The sequence below is a fragment of the Garra rufa genome, chromosome 22, assembly GCF_049309525.1.
Source record: "Garra rufa chromosome 22, GarRuf1.0, whole genome shotgun sequence".
In the NCBI taxonomy this organism is placed as follows: domain Eukaryota; kingdom Metazoa; phylum Chordata; class Actinopteri; order Cypriniformes; family Cyprinidae; genus Garra; species Garra rufa.
The window spans coordinates 25,297,818-25,319,531 of NC_133382.1; the positions used below are offsets into that span (position 1 = coordinate 25,297,818).

General features: G+C 36.2%; 1 protein-coding gene across 2 annotated transcripts in view; it reads left to right on the forward strand.

Moving 5' to 3' along the window:
• The window catches only part of etv4 (ETS variant transcription factor 4), a 34,534-nt gene extending 15,762 nt beyond the window's left edge, over positions 1 to 18,772 (forward strand). The window contains exons 5-12 of one of the 2 annotated variants that reach the window (XM_073828448.1): positions 6,670 to 6,799; positions 8,001 to 8,210; positions 10,465 to 10,751; positions 15,198 to 15,266; positions 15,850 to 15,897; positions 17,012 to 17,184; positions 18,077 to 18,178; positions 18,332 to 18,772. In XM_073828448.1, the coding sequence (XP_073684549.1) occupies positions 6,670 to 6,799; positions 8,001 to 8,210; positions 10,465 to 10,751; positions 15,198 to 15,266; positions 15,850 to 15,897; positions 17,012 to 17,184; positions 18,077 to 18,178; positions 18,332 to 18,559 (1,247 nt within the window). In that variant the 3' untranslated portion in view covers positions 18,560 to 18,772. The remainder of the gene's footprint in view (positions 1 to 6,669; positions 6,800 to 8,000; positions 8,211 to 10,464; positions 10,752 to 15,197; positions 15,267 to 15,849; positions 15,898 to 17,011; positions 17,185 to 18,076; positions 18,179 to 18,331) is intronic. The other variant, XM_073828449.1, reaches the window with a different exon arrangement.
• Positions 18,773 to 21,714: the final 2,942 nt, after the last annotated feature.

The window sequence follows — 21,714 nt, forward strand, 5'->3', positions numbered from 1 at the left end:
CGAAGAAAAAAGTCACAATTGTGAGACAAACTCACAATTCTGAGAAAAAAGTCACAATTGTGGGTTTATATCTTCTCAGAATTGCGAGTTTATTTCTTAGAATTGTGTGATATAAACTCACAATTGCTAGTTATAAAGTCAGAATTGCACAGTTTTGACGTTTTTCTTGCAAATGTGAATTAAGTTGCAATTTTTTGCTTATTTTTCCTCCGGATTGTGAGATATAAACTCACAATTATGACTCACAGAAAAAATCTAATTTTGACTCACAAAATTCGGAGAAAAGTCACAATTGTGAGATAAAAACTTGCAATTTTGAGAAAAAAAGTCACAATTGCGAGATTAACTCACAATTCTGTGAAAAAGTTTGCAATTGCAATATAAAAACTTGCAATTTTGAGAAAAAAAAGTCACAATTGCGAGATTAACTCACAATTCTGTGAAAAAAGTTGCAATTGCGAGATAAAAACTCGAGTTATAAAGTCACAATTCTAACTTTTTTCTGACAAATGCAAGTTTTTATCTTGCAATTCTGACTTTTTTTTAAGAATTGTGACAAACTCGCAATTGTAAGTTATAAAGTTAGAATTGCGAGATAAAAAAAGTTTGACTTTTTTTCTTGCAAATGCTAGTTTTATCTCGCAATTCTTGTTTTTTGTCACAGAATAAACTCGCAATTCTTTTTTTTCTCAGAACTGTGACAAACTCGCAGTTGTGAGTTATAAAGTTACAATTGCGAGATATAAACTCGCCTTTTCTTGCAAATGCTAGTTTTTATTTTGTAAATGCTAGTTTATGCTTATCTCGCATTTCTTTTTTCTCAGAATTGTGAGATATAAACTCGCAATTACGAGTTATAAGGTCCAATTTTGACACAAAATTCTGAGGAAAAAAGTCACTATTTTGAAATATAAACTCACAATTCTGAGTAAAAAAGTCACAATTGCAAAATATAAACTCAGAATTTCTGAGAAATAAAAAGTTTTAATTGTGAGATGTAAACTCAAAATTGCGAGACAAAAGTCAGAATTGTGAGATAAAAATCGCAATTACCTTTTTTTTTTTTTATTCGGTGTCGGAAACAGGCTTCCATATTAAACTGACCAATAGTGTCAGTAATTTATAGACATTAATAATGTTACAAAGTTTTTCCATTCCAAATCCTGCAAAAAGGTCACAGTTTTCACAAAAAGATTAAGCACAACTGTTAATTAATAAATGTTACTAGATTTTAAATCAGCATATTAACATGATTTCTGAAGGATAATGTGAAACAATCTAGGAGTATTACTTCTGAAAATTATGATTTGATTTAAAATTTCTTAAAATTCTTTTAATTGTAAAAGTATTTTATAGTATTACTGTTTTACTGTATTTTCTGATCAAGTTAGTGCAGCTATGGTGTGTAAAGACTTTCAAAAACATGAAAAAAATCTGTATAACTTACTTTTTAATTTACAAAATAGTATAAATTTGACCATACAAGTAATTATCAGCTTATCAGTATCAGCTGGAATTGTAATATTGGTGCTGTAATGTCTACAACAAGGGTTGTTTGACTAGAAATGTTTGACATTTCCAATTGGATTATTACAAAAGTGACTTTTTGTTTTGCAATCCTGTCACTTTTATTTCAATTAAACACCTGATGTACTTCCTATGACAGGCCATACTTAAAAAGAAACAAGCTAGCTTTGAAAGCCGTGTTAAGTGGGCTGCCCAAAAATCAATACTGCCATTTCAACCTTTAAGCCATTCAGACATAATTGGCATCCTTGTTGTTCTTATTGATTTGTCACTGTTAGTCTCAAATGGCCAGTGGGACGCCAGGTGGCATCTCTTCACTCACTCTCAGGCAGACTGTTATCATAATCGAAAATCAGATTTTATCACAACATCAGCTCAAATATCACACCAGACTAACGCAATACGATAATCCTTTGTTCAGTGTTTTTATCAAACAGTCTTTGCATAAAGACTTGTTCTGCTCATGGTTTGTGTTTTATCTGACGACAGTCCACAGCGATCATGTTCCTCTGGTACACTTTGATAGGTTTATAGTCTTGAGATATTATTACTGAAACTGTGGTACATTGTACCTGTTGAGTTCATACAGTTGGCCTCAACTCTAGCTGTCATAAGATGAAAATTTCCAGGATGTGAGCGTGACATGAATATACAATGTTGTCCAGATGATCAGTAGAGTTATGTTTCAACTCAAAAGCAAAGCAGTCCTGCCTTAGTGACTGAAATCAGATTTTTTAAAATCCAAAGACTCACAATTTCAACAATGGTACTTTTATTTAAAATAAACTAATTAGCAATCGTACTTTAACACACTTTCTGAGGACGATCCCCCAGAGCTTCCGACTAAGGCCACCATACCTCCATCTGTCACAGCTGGTGGATCTTTTTTTGTTTGTGGCAGGGGGGTATCGGGGTCCTGAGATTTGTTTGTGGTGGGAGTTGACTGAATGGCCCTCCATAATGATCCCCTACTTCCTAAAGCACTCAACCATGACCATCACCTTTCACCTCTTATCCTCTTCACTGAATCGTGCTATTTACATATGTAAAGTCCGGCTCCCACCTCTCTAGCCCTGTCTGTCTCTAAAGGCTCATCCTGAATGGAGACACTCCTGTCATTTAGGTACAATGCTACTGGATTTTCACACTTAGATATAGCTTGAAGGGAGGTGTGAATGGTAAATGCACTCGTATGTAAGGAGAGCATTATTTAAAGCTATATGTTGCCAGGTTTATAGTCTTACGTGGCAGGTTATGATCACCAGAGGTGTCAAACTCATTTTTGGTCAAAGATGGCCTTCTTTTGGGCTTTTTTTGCAGGTTAAAATGTCTGGGATAAACTTTATGCTGCTTATATAGCCTACACTACCAGTCAAAAGTTTTATCAAAGTCTATTCTGCTCACAAAGCCTGCATTTATTTAATCCAAAATACAGCAAAACTTGATATATTGGTAAATATTTTTACTATTTAAAAATAACTGTTTTCTATTTGAATATATTTAAAGTGTAATTTATTCCTGTGATTTCAAAGCTGAATTTTTAGCATCATTACTCGAATCCTTTAGAAATCATTCTAATATTCTTGACATGTTGTTTGTATGTTAAAAACAGCTGAGTAGAATTTCAGGTTTCTTTGAATAGAAAGATCAGAAGAACAGCATTTATCTGAAATAGCAGTCTTTTGTAACATTACAAATGTTTTTTTATCATCACTTTTGATTAATTTAAAGCATCCTTGCTAAATAAAAGTATATACAGTACAGACCAAAAGTTTGGACACACCTTCTCATTCAGGTGTGTCCAAACTTTTGGTCTGTACTGTAGATATGAATTCAACTGAAAAAACTTGTGAAAAAATATCTTTCGGGTGGTCAAATAGCAAATAGCAAACAGTGGAGCTCTGCAGCCACCTACTGGTAAAAGTTATTTGTAGTTGTTTATTTACTTTTAAAACTGGATTTTCCAAAAGATGGGCAAAAATCTTACACTAAACCATGTGAAATTATCCATGTTATCCCCATGAATTAAAGTTAGAAATGTGGGTAAAGTGAATTTTACATAAAAAAAAAAGCAGTTTTTGTATAAAAACCCATTTTAAAAAATATTTATTTATTAATTTATATATATTTAAAAAATATCACTAACCCATTGAAAACTGCACAAATGTAGAGTAAAAACTTAAAAAAAAAAACAGAAAAATATACAGTACAGACCAAAAGTTTGGACACACCTTCTCATTCATTTGAATGAGAAGGTGTGTCCAAACTTTCGGTCTGTACTGTATATATTTTTTATAATTCCCTCAAATTTTGACTCACAAAATTCTGAGGAAAAAAGGTCACAATTGCGAGATATAAACTTGCAATTATGAGTAAAAAAGTCACAATTACGAGATATAAACTTGCAATACTGAGAAATTCTCAGAGTTGTGATTTTATATCTTGCAATTCTGACTTTATTTCTGAGAATTGAGATATAAACTCACAGTTGCGAGTTATAAAGTCACATTTTGACAAAATTCAGAGAAAAAAAGTCACAATTGCAAGATATAAACTTGCAATTATGAGTAAAAAAGTCACAATTACGAGATATAAACTTGCAAAACTGAGAAATTCTCAGAGTTGTGATTTTATATTTGCAATACTGAGAAATTCTCAGAGTTGTGATTTTATATTTTGCAATTCTGACTTTATTTCTCAGAATTGCAAGTTTATTTCTCAGAATTGTGAGATATAAACTCGCAGTTATGAGTTATAAAGTCAAATTTTGACAAAATTCAGAGAAAAAAGTCACAATTACGAGATATAAACTTGCAATACTGAAATTCTCAGAGTTGTGATTTTATAACTTGCAATTCTGACTTTATTTCTCAGAATTGTGAGATATAAACTCGCAGTTGCGAGTTATAAAGTCAAATTTTAACAAAAAATTCACAATTGTGAGATATAAACTTGCAATTATGAGTAAAAAAGTCACGATTACGAGATATAAACTTGCAATACTGAGAAATTCTAAGAGTTCTGATTTTATATCTTGCAATTCTGACTTTATTTCTCAGGATTGCAGCTTTATTTCTCAGAATTTGCGAGTTTATTTCTCAAAATTGTGTTTTTTTTGAGAGAGAGACTTTAAAATCTTACTGTTCAAAAACTTTTGACTGGTAGTGTATATATTGGAATAAAACAAAAAAGAGCACAAAGAAGGTATTAATTTCATTGTTCAGAAGCTTTAATATTAATATAGGGCCTATATGTGAAATTGGTACTTAGAGATATTAAAAGAAAATTTTTGAAATGCAGGCCTGCTCCTTAAAGTCTAAAAACACTATTTTTGCTCATATTGCAAGTGATTCAAATGATGAAATTATAAGTATGAAAGTGACTGAAATGATAAAGCTGTAAATTCATATACATGCATAAAAATGATCCAAACTCTCTCACATTGGCTCCAGGCCACCCTTTTGTCCCTTCCCCTGATCCAAACTCTTTGACGATAACAATAAAGTAATTCCAGTAAATCTAAATTTAACTAAAAAAAGTTTCAGTATTAGGCGTTATTACAAGTCTTCTGGCAAGCTCTAAGCCTCTTTCCTGATCACTGACTACGTACTTCACAAGAGCAGAACCAGGAACATCTAAACACAGATGTTACATTACACATTTAGGTTCACAACCCCTATCACCCACCTTTTTACCAAGAAACGAAACCTAAGAAATAAGAGTGGCTTTCAGAAACAGTGATGTAACTTTCACATGAATCGCAAAGAGAGAAAGCAGAAATGGAGAGATTTGGGCAAATGACGCTAAATAAAGAACAAGAGCTTCCTTCATTGTCACATCACTGTTTACTCGAGTGCCATCGGTCTGTAAACTCAACGAGATTTAACGACAGACGGATGTGTCTTGATAATGTCTTGATAGTGTTAGACGTTCCCGGGGGGTGTCCCGCTGAAGACCTCGTTTGGTTCTCCATCCAATTTTAGAGTATTTAAAGTGTAATGATTTATTGCTTTAATAGAGTGGTTTTAGTGATTCATAACGAATTTGTAAAAGTACTCACAGCCTTATTGATCAAATAAGCAGTCCATTATTAAAACATAGCATTGATTTGAGACTTAAAATGTCAAATCTATAAATCTCACGTATGCAGACTTATAAAGGTGAATGTTTGAGAACCACTCATTCCTCGCCTCTCATTCTCTTTCGATTTGAGTATTGCTTTTGAGAGGACAGGACTTTGTGTCGCAGTGTTACAGTATTGGAAGGCCTCTCCCCTATTTCTTCTTGTTTTTGTGAATGAAATGTGCAATTACCTGGGCTTGGGTTTCAGCAGTGCCTGTTCTGTCAGGTCTGCGCCCACGACAATCAACACATAAACAGCCATAAACACAGAGCTGCTGCTCAGCTGGAAGAGCACAGCTGCTGCTGTTTACCCTGAGCGGCCCAGAAAAACATCCTGTACCGTGCCGTCTTTGAGCCCGGCTGCTCCCCTCCAATAATAAACAGCACTGCGGTTCAGACCCAGACCCCACGCATGCTGGGCGGCTCCTCTGCTACTCCTCAGCTAAATGCCAAAATCTCTAAAGCTGGGCTGAAGAAACTGAAGAAACACACACACACACACACACACACACACACACACAAAAATTCTTATGTAAATGACCAGCTGTTGATGTGTTTATAAAAGGCTTACTCATTTAACCACAGCCAAGTTCTGTGCTTTAAAAGGGTTGAAAAAAAAATAAAATCTGAAAATTAGAATGATCTAATGCACATTAATAATTAAACTCAAATGGTTAGTCCACTTTTCAATATTGATTAATGGAAGTGATTTTGAAGTAACTTTTTATGCGAGTGAATGTTTACGTCTATAATTGTTTATGATTTACTTTGAAGCTGAATGCAGGGCACAGTAAGTTTTACTGTGTCAACTGTGGTTGAGTTAAATGATCACTTTGCATGATCCATTGCGTTAAGGACAAACCAAGCCTATTAAAGTATTTGGAATACATGTTTGTCTCTTTACTCTTGTTTGTATACTCTTGTTGTATTTTTAGTGCAGACAAAAGACCTGTCGTTTCTCCAGACAGGAATTAGCTGGAATGTGGTGCATTAATAAACCTGTTTCTCTGTTTACCGCAGCAGTGGCATTCCACAGCCCGCCTGTGAAGATTAAGAAAGAGCCTCAGAGTCCCGGCTCAGACCCCAGCCAGTCTTGCAGTCACAAGCAGAGCTTCAGCTACCCCAATGGAGAGCAGTGCCTTTACGCCAGGTCAGTCGAAAACCGGATGCTGATGCTATGCCTCTCACTTCTCTTTTGATGGCGTGAACGGGTTTACATTCACCTTTAGCCCTGTGAACAATATTAAACACAGAATATAGATTTTTGAAGCACATTTCACACTACATTCTTAAAAACAAAGGCGCTTTATTGGCATTGACTTGAACTTGAAAAGGTTCTTTATAGCCGAAGATCCTGCCCCCATCTCTCTATCACTTCGCTTCCTGTCAATTCTGATCTGTCCTATCAAAATAAAAGCAAAAAATGCCCCAAAAAACCCCACAAAAATAGCAGAATTGTCTTTTTAAGGATTTTAAATTACATTTTATTTACCAATTTGAATTTAATACAACTGAATAGTATTTTTACACAAAATAAGTCATGAAAACACATCTGAGGGTCAGAATTTGTGTAAAACAAATTATAAATAATTTTTTAATTATTGTAGAAATAGTTTTCCCACTCTTTGTTTAGATTTTTAAATGAATAAACTGAATAACCACTGAATAAAAAAGGTAATTGCGACTTACTTATCTCACAATTTGGACTTTTTTTCCTCACAATTTTGAGTTTATATCTTGCAGTTCTGACTTTGTTTTTTAGAATTGTGACATAAACTCGTAATTGTGAGTTATACAGTCTGAGGGGTTATAAACTCAAAACTGTGAGTTTATATATTATATTTCTGAGAAAAAAAAGTGGGTTTATATCTTGCAAATCTGACCATTTCTCAGAATTGTAAGAAAAAAAAATTGCGAGATGTAAACTTGGCTTTGCGAGAAAAAAAAAGTCAGAATTGTAATATAAAAAGTCACAATGACCTTTTTGGAAAACTTTTATTCAGCGGCGGAAACGGGCTTCCATACTTTTCTGAGTTTACAAGAAGAAATCGATTGAAAATTCACTGTTTAAATTCTTCAGCTTCAGAATCTGTGTAAAAAATATTATAAATCATTTTTAGAAATGTTTTTTTTTCCACTCTTTGTTTAGATTGTCAGTTTTAAAAATGATTACTAAATATTTGTATTATGTATTATTATGTTATACTTTTTATAAACTTTAAACAGAGGAGAAAAAAAACCCTGAGACATAAAAATGTTCAGAATCAAATATACGTCTATTCATAATCTAATGAGTATATAACGGGAAAGAAATGCATTGTTGACTTTGAAAATGTCCGTGTGCCCTGCAGTGCCTACGAGCAGAAGAGAGCAGCTGTGGCAGCAACAGCAGCAGCAGCCGGAGGATCTAAGAGCTCTTGTCCAGGGACACCCATGTCTCCTATGCAGCATTACTCCCCAAAACCAACAGTGGGAACTCGGCCGGAGTCGGGGTACATGAATACACCCTCAGCCAGCCAATCCCATGCCTGCCACAGCCACAGTTACCCAATGAACCCCAGGTAACAATAATGATAAACAATGTGTAGATGTGTCAACTTTCGACTAGGGATGCATGATATATCGGTACCATATCGGTTATCAGTCGAAAACCATCTGTCAAGTGAATACATATGGATATTTAATTGTGCATGCTATAGCATTTTTAAAAGCCTATAGGCCAGATTTACTAACAGCCTGTGACAGTGCAAACTGTCTTTTGACATAACAGTACTGTCAGGATTTACCAAAGACGCACAGTGAAGAATTAGCTTAGTTATTTTTGCAACTGACCTTATTGAATATGCATTTTAAGATTGTAGTATCCCTTTCAGATGTAAAATTTGTGGGAGGAGAGTATTAAAATGAATCACGCAACACTATTTACTAACGTTTGTGCTTGTCAAATACTGGTATTTACAGCATTATTTAACATCCAAAAAAAGCATGCAAGGTTCACTCCCAGAACAAATATTTACAGAAAATTTACTCATCCAAGATGTTAATGTCTCTCTTTCTTCAGTCATAAGAAATTATGTTTTTTAAGGAAAACATTTCAGGATTTCTCTCCATATAGTGGACTTCTATGGTGCCCCCGAGTTTGAACTTTCAAAATGCAGTTAAAATGCTGTTTCAAATGGCTCTAAATGATCCCAGCCAGAATACAACTCTGTGTATTTTGGTACATGACAGTTAGGGTAGGTCGAAAAACTCCCATCTCGTTGTCTTCTCCAACTTCAAAATTGCCCTACATCGCTGTTTTACCTTTTTTTGCAAAGAGCGTTTGATGAGATAAGAGTTTTTCGAAATAACCTAACTGTCTTGATATAGAGCTAGGCAAGATGAAAATTTGGGTTAAAAAGTATTTAAATTGTAATAAAAATAATAATAATAATAATCAATAATTTCACTAGATAAGACCCTTCTTCCTTGTCTGGGATCGTTTAGAGCCCTTTGAAGCTGCATTTAAACTGCATTTTGGAAGTTAAAACTCAGGGTCACCATAGAAGTCCATTACTAGGGGTGGAGCCGAACCCGAATACGGTATTCGGAAAGGCACAAATAGCGTGTTTTTTACAAATACTTATTTCGAACAAATACTTAAAATATTTGTATTCCCGAATATTTGTATACAAATATTCGGGAACAAGAAAAAAAAATATATCAAAAAGCTGCGTTTTCTCACGAGACCGCAGTGCATGCCTGCATGAGTGAGTGACATTCAGGAGTCGTGGGGGGTAAAAGAGGTGACTGACATAGGCTGCTCCACACAGCAACAGAGAAGGCTCGGCTGAGCGAAAAAAGACTTTACTGCATCACTATTTTTGCTGAATAGATTTTTTTATCTTAACTGGGTTCTGGAGGCAGTTTATAACTTTCGGGAAGCAGAGTTTGATCGGGAGATTGTTCACATGTAGCGTCTTTTGCGCGCTCAAGTTCGTTATTTCAAATGTAGACACGCGGTATGCACGCTCATAATGGAAGCAATGCGGTCGCTCATTTCTTTTTTCAGAATTCCGCAAGCGCACCACGGGTCATGTGACAAGAACCAATGAATCAGTTTCTTCCTTTCACGAAAAACATTAAAAGCTTAGCCAAGATGGAGGAACAGCCGGTCATAGCTGTTACAGGGATAACAGTTTTTAGTAGCAGAACTACTGCAAGCGATTTTTAGTTTTGGAAATCCATTTATCCTTTGCTGAAACTTCCACTTCTTCATGGAGAGCGCAGGTCATGGTTGCGTAGCAACGGCTGACGTCACGGGAGCGCAAGCTACAGAGCGCTTTGGAAAGAAGGAGAAAGCTGCATGTCTAGCGTTTTCCACGCGTTTTTAGGCGCGACATGTGAACGGCCCCTTATATGGTACGTTTAAGTTACTCTGTCTTTTGCAGACAGCAAGATGTAGGCTATAGGCTAGTTAGCCTTAGCATAGCTTCCCGTCACTCACTGTTTTTACGCCTATTTTGAATTTTACTGTCTTCACAACTGAAGAAAGAAAGACATCTTGGATGAGTTAATTATCTGTACATTTTTGTTCTGGAAGTGAACTTTTTCTTTAAAGCAGGTGGTAATTTACACTTCTCTTGGTAGATTGCGCTGGTCATTATAGAAATCATCTGGCGGTGTTTGTGTTGTTTAATGTTTTCATTGTCAGGAAATCACACACAGAATTTCCCCTCCCATCTGTGCTTTTATGGAATTGCACTTTAACGCTTATTTACCCTGTTTAGTAAATCTGACCCTATGTGTTAATCAAGGTTTCATTTTCCCTCCTAGTTCCAGGTTCCCTTCCGGCTCTGCAGAGATGTGCCCACCATTCTCTTCCCAAGGCCAGGCTCTGCAGCGCATGCATCCTGCCCACGCCACCGGGGGCGGAGGCGGTGGTTACCACAGACAGCACTCTGACCCCTGCTTGCCTTATCCTCCTCAGCAGAACTTCAAGCAGGAGTATATGGACCCTCTGTACGACCGAGCGGCCCACATGGCCGGGCCACAGCATCAGAGGTTTCCTCCTGCCCATATGATGGTTAAACAGGAACCCACTGACTACACTTACGAACCTGGTACGTGAGTCAAAAGACTTGCTTTGAAATGGTGTCTCATCTCCTCTCTCTTGCTGAAAAATCAAACCACGTTAGGCCACTAATGTAAACACGAAACCAGAAAGTCTTTTTTTTTTCCGAAGAGATTCTGTTTGTTCTTCTCCGCTTCCACATCCACCGACACTTTACAAAGGTCTCAACAGTGTTTCTGTACCTCTCCCCGCTTCTCCTTGTTTGCCCCTCCCTTTTCTGCCTGTGTTCTTTGAGAAGGAGGGAGGCATAGGAATTTCATTGAGAAAATGGAGGGCACTGGAAAGACTAGAATCCCCAGCGGAGTGCTCGCGGGTGTAGGGTTGCAGCAGCGGCTTCCTTTTTCTGCAGGCAGATGAACTCATAATGGAAAAATGAGCGTAGCCTCGGTAACCCGAGCTCGTGCTCTGGCTTGGTCGAGCGGGCGGGAGGCGGTGGTGGTGGGGGGGGGTTGTGTTGTAGCCGGGGGGCTCGGGCCATACACTCACAACACAGGCGAACTCACCTCCTCCCATTCGGCTTTAGCGACTGACTCAGGGTCGAAACACAACACCCTGCGCAGGTCCAACTTATCAGTGCTCTGTGAAAGACTACAAACAACAGTGATCTAACAAACATTGCACATAGACTAAAAAACAGAGTTGCCAGTTTAACCAAGGAAAAAGGAAGCATGTCCTTTTGTGTGTTTTTTCATCCCCTGCTAGTTTTCTGAGGTACTACTTGTCCAGTGTAAACTAAAACTAAAACCATTCAAACAATTAAATACATTTCCATAACTGAAATCAAGCACATAAACACAAATATTACATGAAAAAGAAACTTAAAAGACTTAAACACAACTTAGAAATGTTGCCTTTGTAACTAACTAAAATGAAGTTGAAGTACTAAAATGACTAAAACTAAAACTGAAATAAAAAGAAAACCCTCAAATTAAAATGGAAGTAATACTGAAAACTGATTTATTCGGTTTTATTCATTAATACCATTGAGGAAGGCTGATGCTACTTCTAGCTCAGATTCATACGTACAGAAATGTGGCAGCTTTGGATGGGATAGTCTGAAACAAAAGGATGTTTGTGTGAGGATTAAGTGCCCTATCTGAGGTGGAGTACATCTTGTTATCTGTAGATTCATCCCTGCCCAGGCCTTTGGCTGCCGCTCTGCTACAGAACAAAAACAGAGAGAAATAGAAGCTAACACCAATAAGAAATCATACTGACAGTTTTGTACGACATGCGGTAGGGCTACATGATTAAATCAAAATAAAACTGAAAAGAAGAAATGGTCTAGTTTGATTATTAAATTGCAGAGGCTGTGGTTTAAGTAACTAAATATATGTGCGATGCGTTTTAGAGTGAAGTACGGCACTGTGTTTATTTACAAATGAGCAGTCCTTGATCCAGTGTTTTCACTGGCTTACACTAAATGAAAAAATAACAAACTCTATGTGCTGTGAGTTTGAGTCATACTCAGTATTTTTTAGTAGTAAAATATTACATTATTAGTCTGTGTTAGTCTGATTTTATTGCCGTTTGAATCCAGAATGCCCGTGTTTTTCTCCCACCACTCACATAAAAATCCCAGCCCATATTACCTACTGTTTTTTGACAAACATCAAGGTTGAGTGGTAATTTAATTGACGTCTGAATCCACGTCTCTATAGAAGCCCGTTTCTGCCACTGAATAAAAAAATAAAAAAGGTAACTGTGACTTATTAATGATGATATTATTCAGATTTTTTTCTCAGAATTGTGAGATACAAATTTGCAATTTTGACTTTTGTTCTCCCAATTGCGAGTTTATCTGTCAAAGTTTTTTTCTTAGAATTATGACATAAACTTGTGATTGCGAGTTATAAAGTCCATTTCTGATGAAAAAAAAAAGACTGATATGTTCTTAGAATTGCGAGTGTATATATATTACAATTCTGACTTAATAACTTGCAGTTGTGCATTATAAAGTCAGAATTGCATGATTTAAAATGTCAATTCTGAGAGAAAAAAAAATCAGAATTGTGAAATAAAAAAAATCACAATGTTGACTTTTCTCACAGTTCTGAGTTTATATTTCTTAGTTCTGAGTTTTTTCTTAGAATTATGACATAAACTTGTGATTGCGAGTTATAAAGTCCATTTCTGATGAAAAAAAAAGACTGATATGTTCTTAGAATTGCGAGTGTATATATATTACAATTCTGACTTAATAACTTGCAGTTGTGCATTATAAAGTCAGAATTGCATGATTTAAAATGTCAATTCTGAGAGAAAAAAAAATCAGAATTGTGAAATAAAAAAAATCACAATGTTGACTTTTCTCACAGTTCTGAGTTTATATTTCTTAGTTCTGAGTTTTTTTCTTAGAATTATGACATAAACTTGTGATTGCGAGTTATAAAGTCCATTTCTGATGAAAAAAAAGACTGATATGTTCTTAGAATTGCGAGTGTATATATATTACAATTCTGACTTAATAACTTGCAGTTGTGCATTATAAAGTCAGAATTGCATGATTTAAAATGTCAATTCTGAGAGAAAAAAAAAATCTGAATTGTGAAATAAAAAAAATCACAATGTTGACTTTTCTCACAGTTCTGAGTTTATATTTCTTAGTTCTGAGTTTTTTTCTTAGAATTATGACATAAACTTGTGATTGCGAGTTATAAAGTCCATTTCTGATGAAAAAAAAAGACTGATATGTTCTTAGAATTGCGAGTGTATATATATTACAATTCTGACTTAATAACTTGCAGTTGTGCATTATAAAGTCAGAATTGCATGATTTAAAATGTCAATTCTGAGAGAAAAAAAATCTGAATTGTGAAATAAAAAAAATCACAATGTTGACTTTTCTCACAGTTCTGAGTTTATATTTCTTAGTTCTGAGTTTTTTTCTTAGAATTATGACATATAAACTCACAATTGTGAGTTATAAAGTCCATTTCTGAGAGGGAAAAAAGACTGATATGTTCTCAGAATTGCGAGTGTATTACAATTCTGACTTAATATCTTGCAATTGTGCATTATCAGAAGTCACAATTGCATGATATAAAATCTAAATTCTGAGAAAAAAAAAGTCAGAACTGTGAGAGATAAACTCGCAAATATTTTTTTCTCAGAACTGTGTAATATAAACTCGCCACTGCAAATAATAAAGTCAGAATTGTGAAATATAAACGTACAATTTTTACTTTTTTCCTGCTTTTTTATATCTCACAATTCTAATTTTTTTTTCTTCTTAAAATTATGACACATAAACATGCAATTGCAAGTTATAAAGTCCATTTCTGAGGGAAAAAAAAAAGACTGATATGTTCTCAGAATTCTTGGAAAAAAGTTGCATTAATGTTAACTCACATTAATTTTAATTGCATCCATCATTTTTAAAGAGATAAAATGCAGGACTGAAAACAAACTATAGCGTTGATTTTCCTATTTTTACATGAGATTTAAATAATCAAATAATAAATAGGATATTATAAAATTCCAAGCATATGGCATTTTATTTACAGCAGACAATCATGCGACTGGCCACGTGAGCAGCGCCTTCCTGAGTTCGTAGGATCAAAGAACATAAAAAATAAATCACCATCCAAATCCATGAGTTTTATCACTGAGGTGCCATGTAAATATATTTTTTTACAGAAGTCCACATGAGAAACAATTACAGTCTGAATAGGGCTTATGTTTTAGAGGGGCTCTGTGAGTTCCAGTCCAACAGCTCTGTCAACAGTTACATTAATGAGCTCTACATATGAGAAAAGTGCTCTAGTCCCTCAGAGCTCTTTCTCCCCTGTGACCTCTTATCACGGCCTCTGCCACTGCATTCTCCAGTTGTGAATCATGACTCCACCTCACAAACTAACCATTTCTCATTTATACAGTATAGAAGCAGAGAGAAAGAAGGAATGGTACAACACTTATAAAGCTGATTCTGGCTTCCTGCAGTGCTGTGTGACTGTTTAAGATCCACTGCCCTTTACATCCTAAAAATAAAGCTGCAGACAGGTGATATTATGACAAATGAATTTATGACAAATGGACCTTTTGTCCTTGGAGCACTCAGTGGCAGAGGTTATCAAATCTGCAGATGCACCAGTCTCACACCCTACAGAAATAGTGCCTAAAGAGGACTAACAACGATTAGCTCTGTTCTCAAACCTGCCGACTACCTACATAGGCAGCATATCCTAACCACAACGTAACCCCATAAGGGAATAATTACGAATGCTCTACATAGACAGCATGTAAGATCCCAGGGTATTTTAGAAGGGGAAAAAATTAGATGCCTGTACCTTAAAATGCTGCCTGTGTAGGGAATTCACTATGGGTTTTGGAAGAGAGGAGTTGACTTTTCACCAACAGGAAGCATAAATGTAATTGATCAGATCATTTGCATACATCCATCACTGAGAGTCATTTGTTTGTGTTTTCCCTACAGATGTGCCTGGTTGCCCCTCCATGTATCATCACAACGAGGGCTACCCCAACCCACAGCACAACAGTGAAGGTAAGGACATGATTCGTTCACCTAAAAACATGCAGCTCTAGTATAGTTCTAGAATGTGCATTTCACACACTCACAGCACGTCAGGATTGGCCAGTACAGTGCGGTCACTGGCTAACCAGGCCAGAGGGTCTGTGTTTCTGTTGGCATGGACATTTGTTTCTCCCTTGCCTAAAGAATTCCAGGGTAAATATTACTACTGGAAAAGACGAGTATTTTTCCTGAAGTGAAGAAAAATAATCCTTCTCTCCGCTTGCTGCATTTGCCGCACCATTTTGGGTATTTTCAGTTGTTAGCTGATCTCTGTAATGAGCCATTAGATACAGAAAATTTAGTTCCTTGCTTCATGAGTGTACATAACCGAATAATAATAATCATCAAGAACCCTTGTTTCCCATAATAAGAATTTATAAATATCAACGGAAAAACGGTTATTGTATTCATTCATCTCAATTTGAAAAGTCAAACAGGAAAATGCTTTTTATTATTAATGACTACCATTAATACATTAGCACGATTTAACTCAAGTGGACTGTCTTGGTATTCACATTAAACTGCTAATAATTTTCTTGTCCTATCTTACTAGGTTACATGTTTGAAAATGATTCCCGCGTTGTTCCTGAGAAATTTGAAAGTAAGTCCCAAATGTTCAGATGTTATTTTCATACAACATGTATTCATTTTAAATACAAAAAGTCTGTTCTAGTGCCAAACTCAGACAATACCTTTTGCTATCTCACAATTCTGACCTCGCAATTGCAAGTCAACATTTCGCAATTCTGACTTTTTTCTGAGAACTGCAAGTTTGTCATGCGATTCTAAAAGAAAAAAGTCAGAATTACGAGTTTGTATCATGCAATCCTGAATTAAAATTTCTGAATTGCGAGTATGTAGCACACAATTCTGAGAAAGTCTAAATTGTGAGTTTGTATCACGCAATTCTGAGAAAAAAGTCTAAATTGTGAGTTTGTATCACACAATTCTGAGAAAAAAAGTCAGAATTGCAAGTTTGTATCACACAATTCTGAAAAAAAATTTTTATTGAGAGTTTGTATCACACAATTCTGAAAAAAATTTTTTATTGAGAGTTTGTATCATGCAATTCTGAGAAAAAAAGTTTAAATATTGAGTTTGTATCATGCAGTTCTAAGAAAAAAGTCAGAATTGCGAGTTTGCATCATGCAATTCTGAGAAAAAAAAGTTTAAATATTGAGTTTGTATCATGCAATTCTGAGAAAAAAGTCAGAATTTTCGAGTTTGTAGTATGCAATTCTGAGAGAAAAAAAGTCAGAATTACAAGTTTGTAACATGCAATTCTGTGAAAAAAGTCTGAATTTCGAGTTTGTATCACAATTCTAAGAAAAAAGTCATAATTCAGAGTCTGTAGCATGCAATTCTGAGGAAAAAAAGCCAGAATTCCGAGTTTGTATCACATTATTCTGAGAAAAAAAGTCTAAATTGTGAGTTTGTATCACGCAATTCTGAAAAAAATTTCTGAGATGTAAACTCACAATTGTGAGAAAAAAGTCAAAATTGTTAGATAAAAATCTTTTTCCATTACAAATTGTTACCAACATAACAATCAGAATGGAAAGTTAAATTGAAAAATGCATATAAATCCATTCTTGCCAAGTCTGCAGTTCCTTATTCCTTATCTCCATGTGTCTGTCTTGGCTTGAATTAACTGTTTTGAGATATGACTGCTATCTATAGGTGAATTAATGGACAATCTCCTTTCCTGTTCTCAGGTGAGGTGAAGCAGGAAGGGGGCAGTGTGTTTCGTGAGGGCGCCCCCTATCAGCGCCGCGGCTCACTGCAGCTCTGGCAGTTTTTGGTGGCCCTCCTCGACGACCCCGGCAATGCGCACTTCATTGCATGGACCGGTCGTGGCATGGAGTTCAAACTCATCGAGCCAGAGGAGGTAAAAATTGAGTTTTTACGAGTTCTCAGAAGGCAGAATATGTTTTTATTTCCAAAAAACCTGAACAGCAATTGATCATTCAAAAACTAAGATGACAATATGATTATTGGGAGGTGCAGATCAATTCCATGCAGTGTTTATTCAGCCTTAGAGAGAATAAACAATGGGTTTCAGAGATTTGCTTGCGATCAGCTCACATTTCCCCAGGGTCTAAGAACACATCCACACGATGCCAGTTTTCCATTAGCTGCCATGCATTATTTACCCCACTTAACAGCATAGTGAAATAAAATGGAGAATGGCTCCATTACCAAATATTACAACCTTCCATTTCGCCGGAGTCTAAGCACACCGCAGCGGTCGAGACGAGAGCGTTAACCTCCTATTGTCTGTGGTCAGTAGACGGCTAAATGGCATGACTCAGCAAACTATCATGCAGAGATGCTTCCATCAGTTCTGCTCAACTGTACGCATGAATCATTCATTACAGCCAAAGTTTTACTATCACAATTAAAGCGCAGAGCTCTGTCGAAGACCAAACAATCTGTTCCTCAAATGTCAGCAGACCCACAAGTTTACTGGCCCAAGATGGAACAACATTTTTTTTTCTCAAGGGCCCTTAAGCTGATCCTTGAAGTTTAGGATAAATAAGTATTTCCTCTAAGTTTGACAACTAGCAGTTTAAGCTGTGCGCCGTGTGGCGTTTTGGTCAGCATTTAGTGGTAATTTGGTTGTATAAAAGGGAACTGCATTATTTTGTGGGGACTCGCCCTTCCTTTTCATAGTTCAGTTGTTTTGTAGTCACAAAGGACCTCTTGTGTTCAAATTAAGGCATTGCAATAGTCATTTCCTGCTCTTATGGTTTGTATTATGACTTCTTTTGACACTCTAGGTGGCAAGACTCTGGGGGATGCAGAAGAACCGTCCAGCCATGAACTACGACAAACTGAGTCGTTCTTTGCGCTACTATTATGAGAAGGGAATTATGCAAAAGGTATTGTTTTTATAGTCTCCTATGCATTTTCTTTTCTTCACCTCAAACCTCACGTTGGGTTGAGATTGACGTTACTCTATTTGTGGTCCCAGAGAATATTATGAAATAATCGATACTTAATACCAATTTAATTACTCTCTCTTTTTTTTTCAGGTGGCGGGTGAGCGTTATGTTTACAAATTCGTGTGTGAGCCAGAGGCTCTGATATCCTTGGCTTTTCCCGACAATCAGCGGCCAAGTCTGAAGGCAGAATTCGAGCGCTACGTCAATGAGGAAGACACGGTGCCGCTGTCTCACCTCGACGAGGGGGCGTCTTACCCTCCCGAACAAGCTGCCACCAACATGGGCCCTCAGTCCTACTCCAAAGGCTACATGTACTAATGCCACCAACATCCTCCCATGTCCCCCATCCCAGTTTACTACCCGCTGCACCTATTGCACATGCCCACCCCATCCACTTGTATATAAGGCTATGTTTTTTTTTGTTTTTTTTGATTAAATTAATCTCATTAGGGACTCTGCATTCCTCTCACTTCTGAGGCCTATCTAATCTAAACACAGTACTGTGGTTCAAGAGATTGCTTAATAAAGACCCAATATTACTACTATACCATGAGAACAGTCTCTGTTTTTTGTTTGGAACAAACGAAAATGTACTAACAGGTGGTGTTTTCCTGTGACTCACTGACACAGTTTACAAGAGAAACCTATTAATGAATAGCACTGTGCTATATCTATAAACACTCTTTTTGCATAAACTGACCTACACTAAAACACAATTTTGTGATGTCAAGTAACCTCCAGCATCCATCTTATTTTGGCCGTAAGAGTGGTCGCGGCGATTTGTAAATTTTATGGGTTCTGGTCTCATCCGTGTCCAGCTATTTTTAGTTGTACAAAACGGCTGGTTTTGCTGCTTGATATTGCAAATATGTCTTACCGTATTATTTTATGTGTTATATTAAAGGGATGGTTCCGAGTAGATTTGACTTCATTGCTATGCACTCCGAAGCCCATTGAAATACCCCATCCGAAGTGTTTTTTACCTTAGTCAAACATTGAGGGAGATATCAGTTTTTCGAATGGCTTGCTACTGCCGTAAATGGTACATGTGATGTATCTCGTAAATTGCACCACTAAACGTGCACGTAATCTGGACTTTTACGTGCTTTTCCCAAACCAGGGAAGTGACGTCGATGTGTCGCCATTTGTAGTTTTTGAGACTAGCAGGGATTGGGTAAAAGTTGTTTTTAAAACACTCATGGTGGACTTACTAATTTTCCGATGCAGCGTTTTGTGAGTACATACCCTATTTACACTACTGTAGAAGTTTGGTAAGATTACGTGCACATTTAGTGGTGCAATTTATGAGATACATCACATGTACCATTTACGGCAGTAGCAAGCCATTCGAAAAACTCTGATATCTCCCTCAATGTTTGACTTGGTTAAAAAAACTTCAGATGGGGTATTTACATGGGCTTCGGAGTGCATAGCAATGAAGTCAAATCTACTCCGAACCATTTAAGTATAAACACACTGGTTTGTAGTGCAAACAGTTTTATACATATCTATTGTTTTACCGTTTACTGCATGTTGTTATTCTTCGCGTAATTTCCCTATAGCAGCAAATGAAATGGAGGTCTCGCTCATAGGGTTATTTCCACATTGAAAAATAAGGTGATCTGACGTGATCTGACGTTCATTTATATATTTACCATGCATTCAAGTACAGTTGCAATCAAAATTATTCAACCCCCTTGACCTGCAAGACATTTTGCTGCGGAAAACAAAATTTTCTGAAAACAATTCAGCAAAGGCATCAATGCACTATTAGATAAAGTTAATTAATACACCGTTGAGTAATTCTGAGTACATGAGTTGATGAATAATGAAAAAATATATATATATATAGGTTTTAAACGTACATGTTCAAAATTATTCAACCCCCGAAAGTCTAATTTGGTGCAGAATCTTTTATTCTTTTTTATTCTTTCTTTTTAAACCACCAATAAACGCTGCTTGGAAGTGCTTAGAAGCTTCTGTTACTTTTTTTTTTACTGCAAACTTGGCTCATTCCTCACCTGAAAAAGCTTTCAGATCACTGATAATCTTTGGTTTTCACTTCGCCACGGCTTTCTTCAAATTTCAACCAAATATTTTCAATGAGAATTAAATCTGGATACTGAACAGACCACTAAAAATATTTTATGACTGATCCCTGCACCAAGCATAAGTAGATTTGGATGTACACTTTGGGATGATTGTCCTGGAGGAAAGTCCATTTATCATTAGCTTCAATCTTTGCACTAAAGGCATGTCAATTCTTACCAAAATGGTCTGACACTTCAAAAAATCCACAATGTCCATCGTACAGTCATGATTTTCACTTTCCGTAACAGTAAAACAGCCCTATAACAGGACTGGTCCATCTCAATGTTGGACAATGGAGAAGGTGTTTTACTGCTCATAAGTTTGGCCTTTTGGGCACCAGACATACCGCTGATCCATGGATCCAAAAAGTTCCAGTTTGGTCACATCACTCCATAAAGTCTATCTAAATGCATTTTAGTATGTTTAAGTCATTTTATGTTCTTCTAGTTAAGAGTGGGATTCGGCAAGATGCCTCAACATGAAAGCCATACTTGTCTTGTTCTCATCTTATACTCTGCATTAAAATGTTTTTTCACCTTTCATTGGGTCATATTGAAAGTCTTTGGCTGTACTGGTTTTTCCTCAGTTGTTCTGATCAGACATTTTATGATATTGTGCTTTTTTTCAACACCCTCAAAGGTTTCCTGGTACAATACATTTTAAGCGAAGGAATAAGGCTGCCAGCTGTGTCTCTAGGAACTTTTAATATCTTGGAATTTTTCATACAGCCTTAGTCTTTCTAAAGTAATTTCTAAAGTATTTCTTCTCTATAGCTTCTTTTGTGAGAGCTCTGTTGACTGTCATGTTAGAACATGCACGGGCTAACTGTATGTGTGTAACCGCTCAAGCTAATTCTGTTTTCTGATAGAGTTTCTAAAGGTTTAATTGTGTTTTAAGACAATTTTGTCCCCCATCAAACAAATAAGTGACTAAAAAACAGCAATGTTAAATAGGGGCTGAATAATTATCACACAGCTGTGTTATTAAAAAATCCTAGAACTAAAAAATATTACATTATATATTGACATTATCACTTTTAATATGCCAGTTGTTAGATGCAATTTTTCTAAAGACCTGGATCTTCAGAAAAGCTTGTATTTGTAAAATACAGCAGTCTGGGGTTGAATGATTTCGATTGCAACTGTAACTTAGATGGAATGGTCATATGACTAACAGACTTCTTAAATTAACTTGTTGCTAACGTTATACGCAATATTAGCCGTTCTAGAACTCGAGTGAAACAAAGGCCTTTTCTAGAGGCGTTTTTTTTATAACGCTGTGCTGCTTTTCCTATATTTATAAACATGCTTTCTTAAAACGTTCAAAACACTTGAGATTTTGCATGTGTAGTGAGAAATCGAGTCCGCCCCAGAATCGGGTCT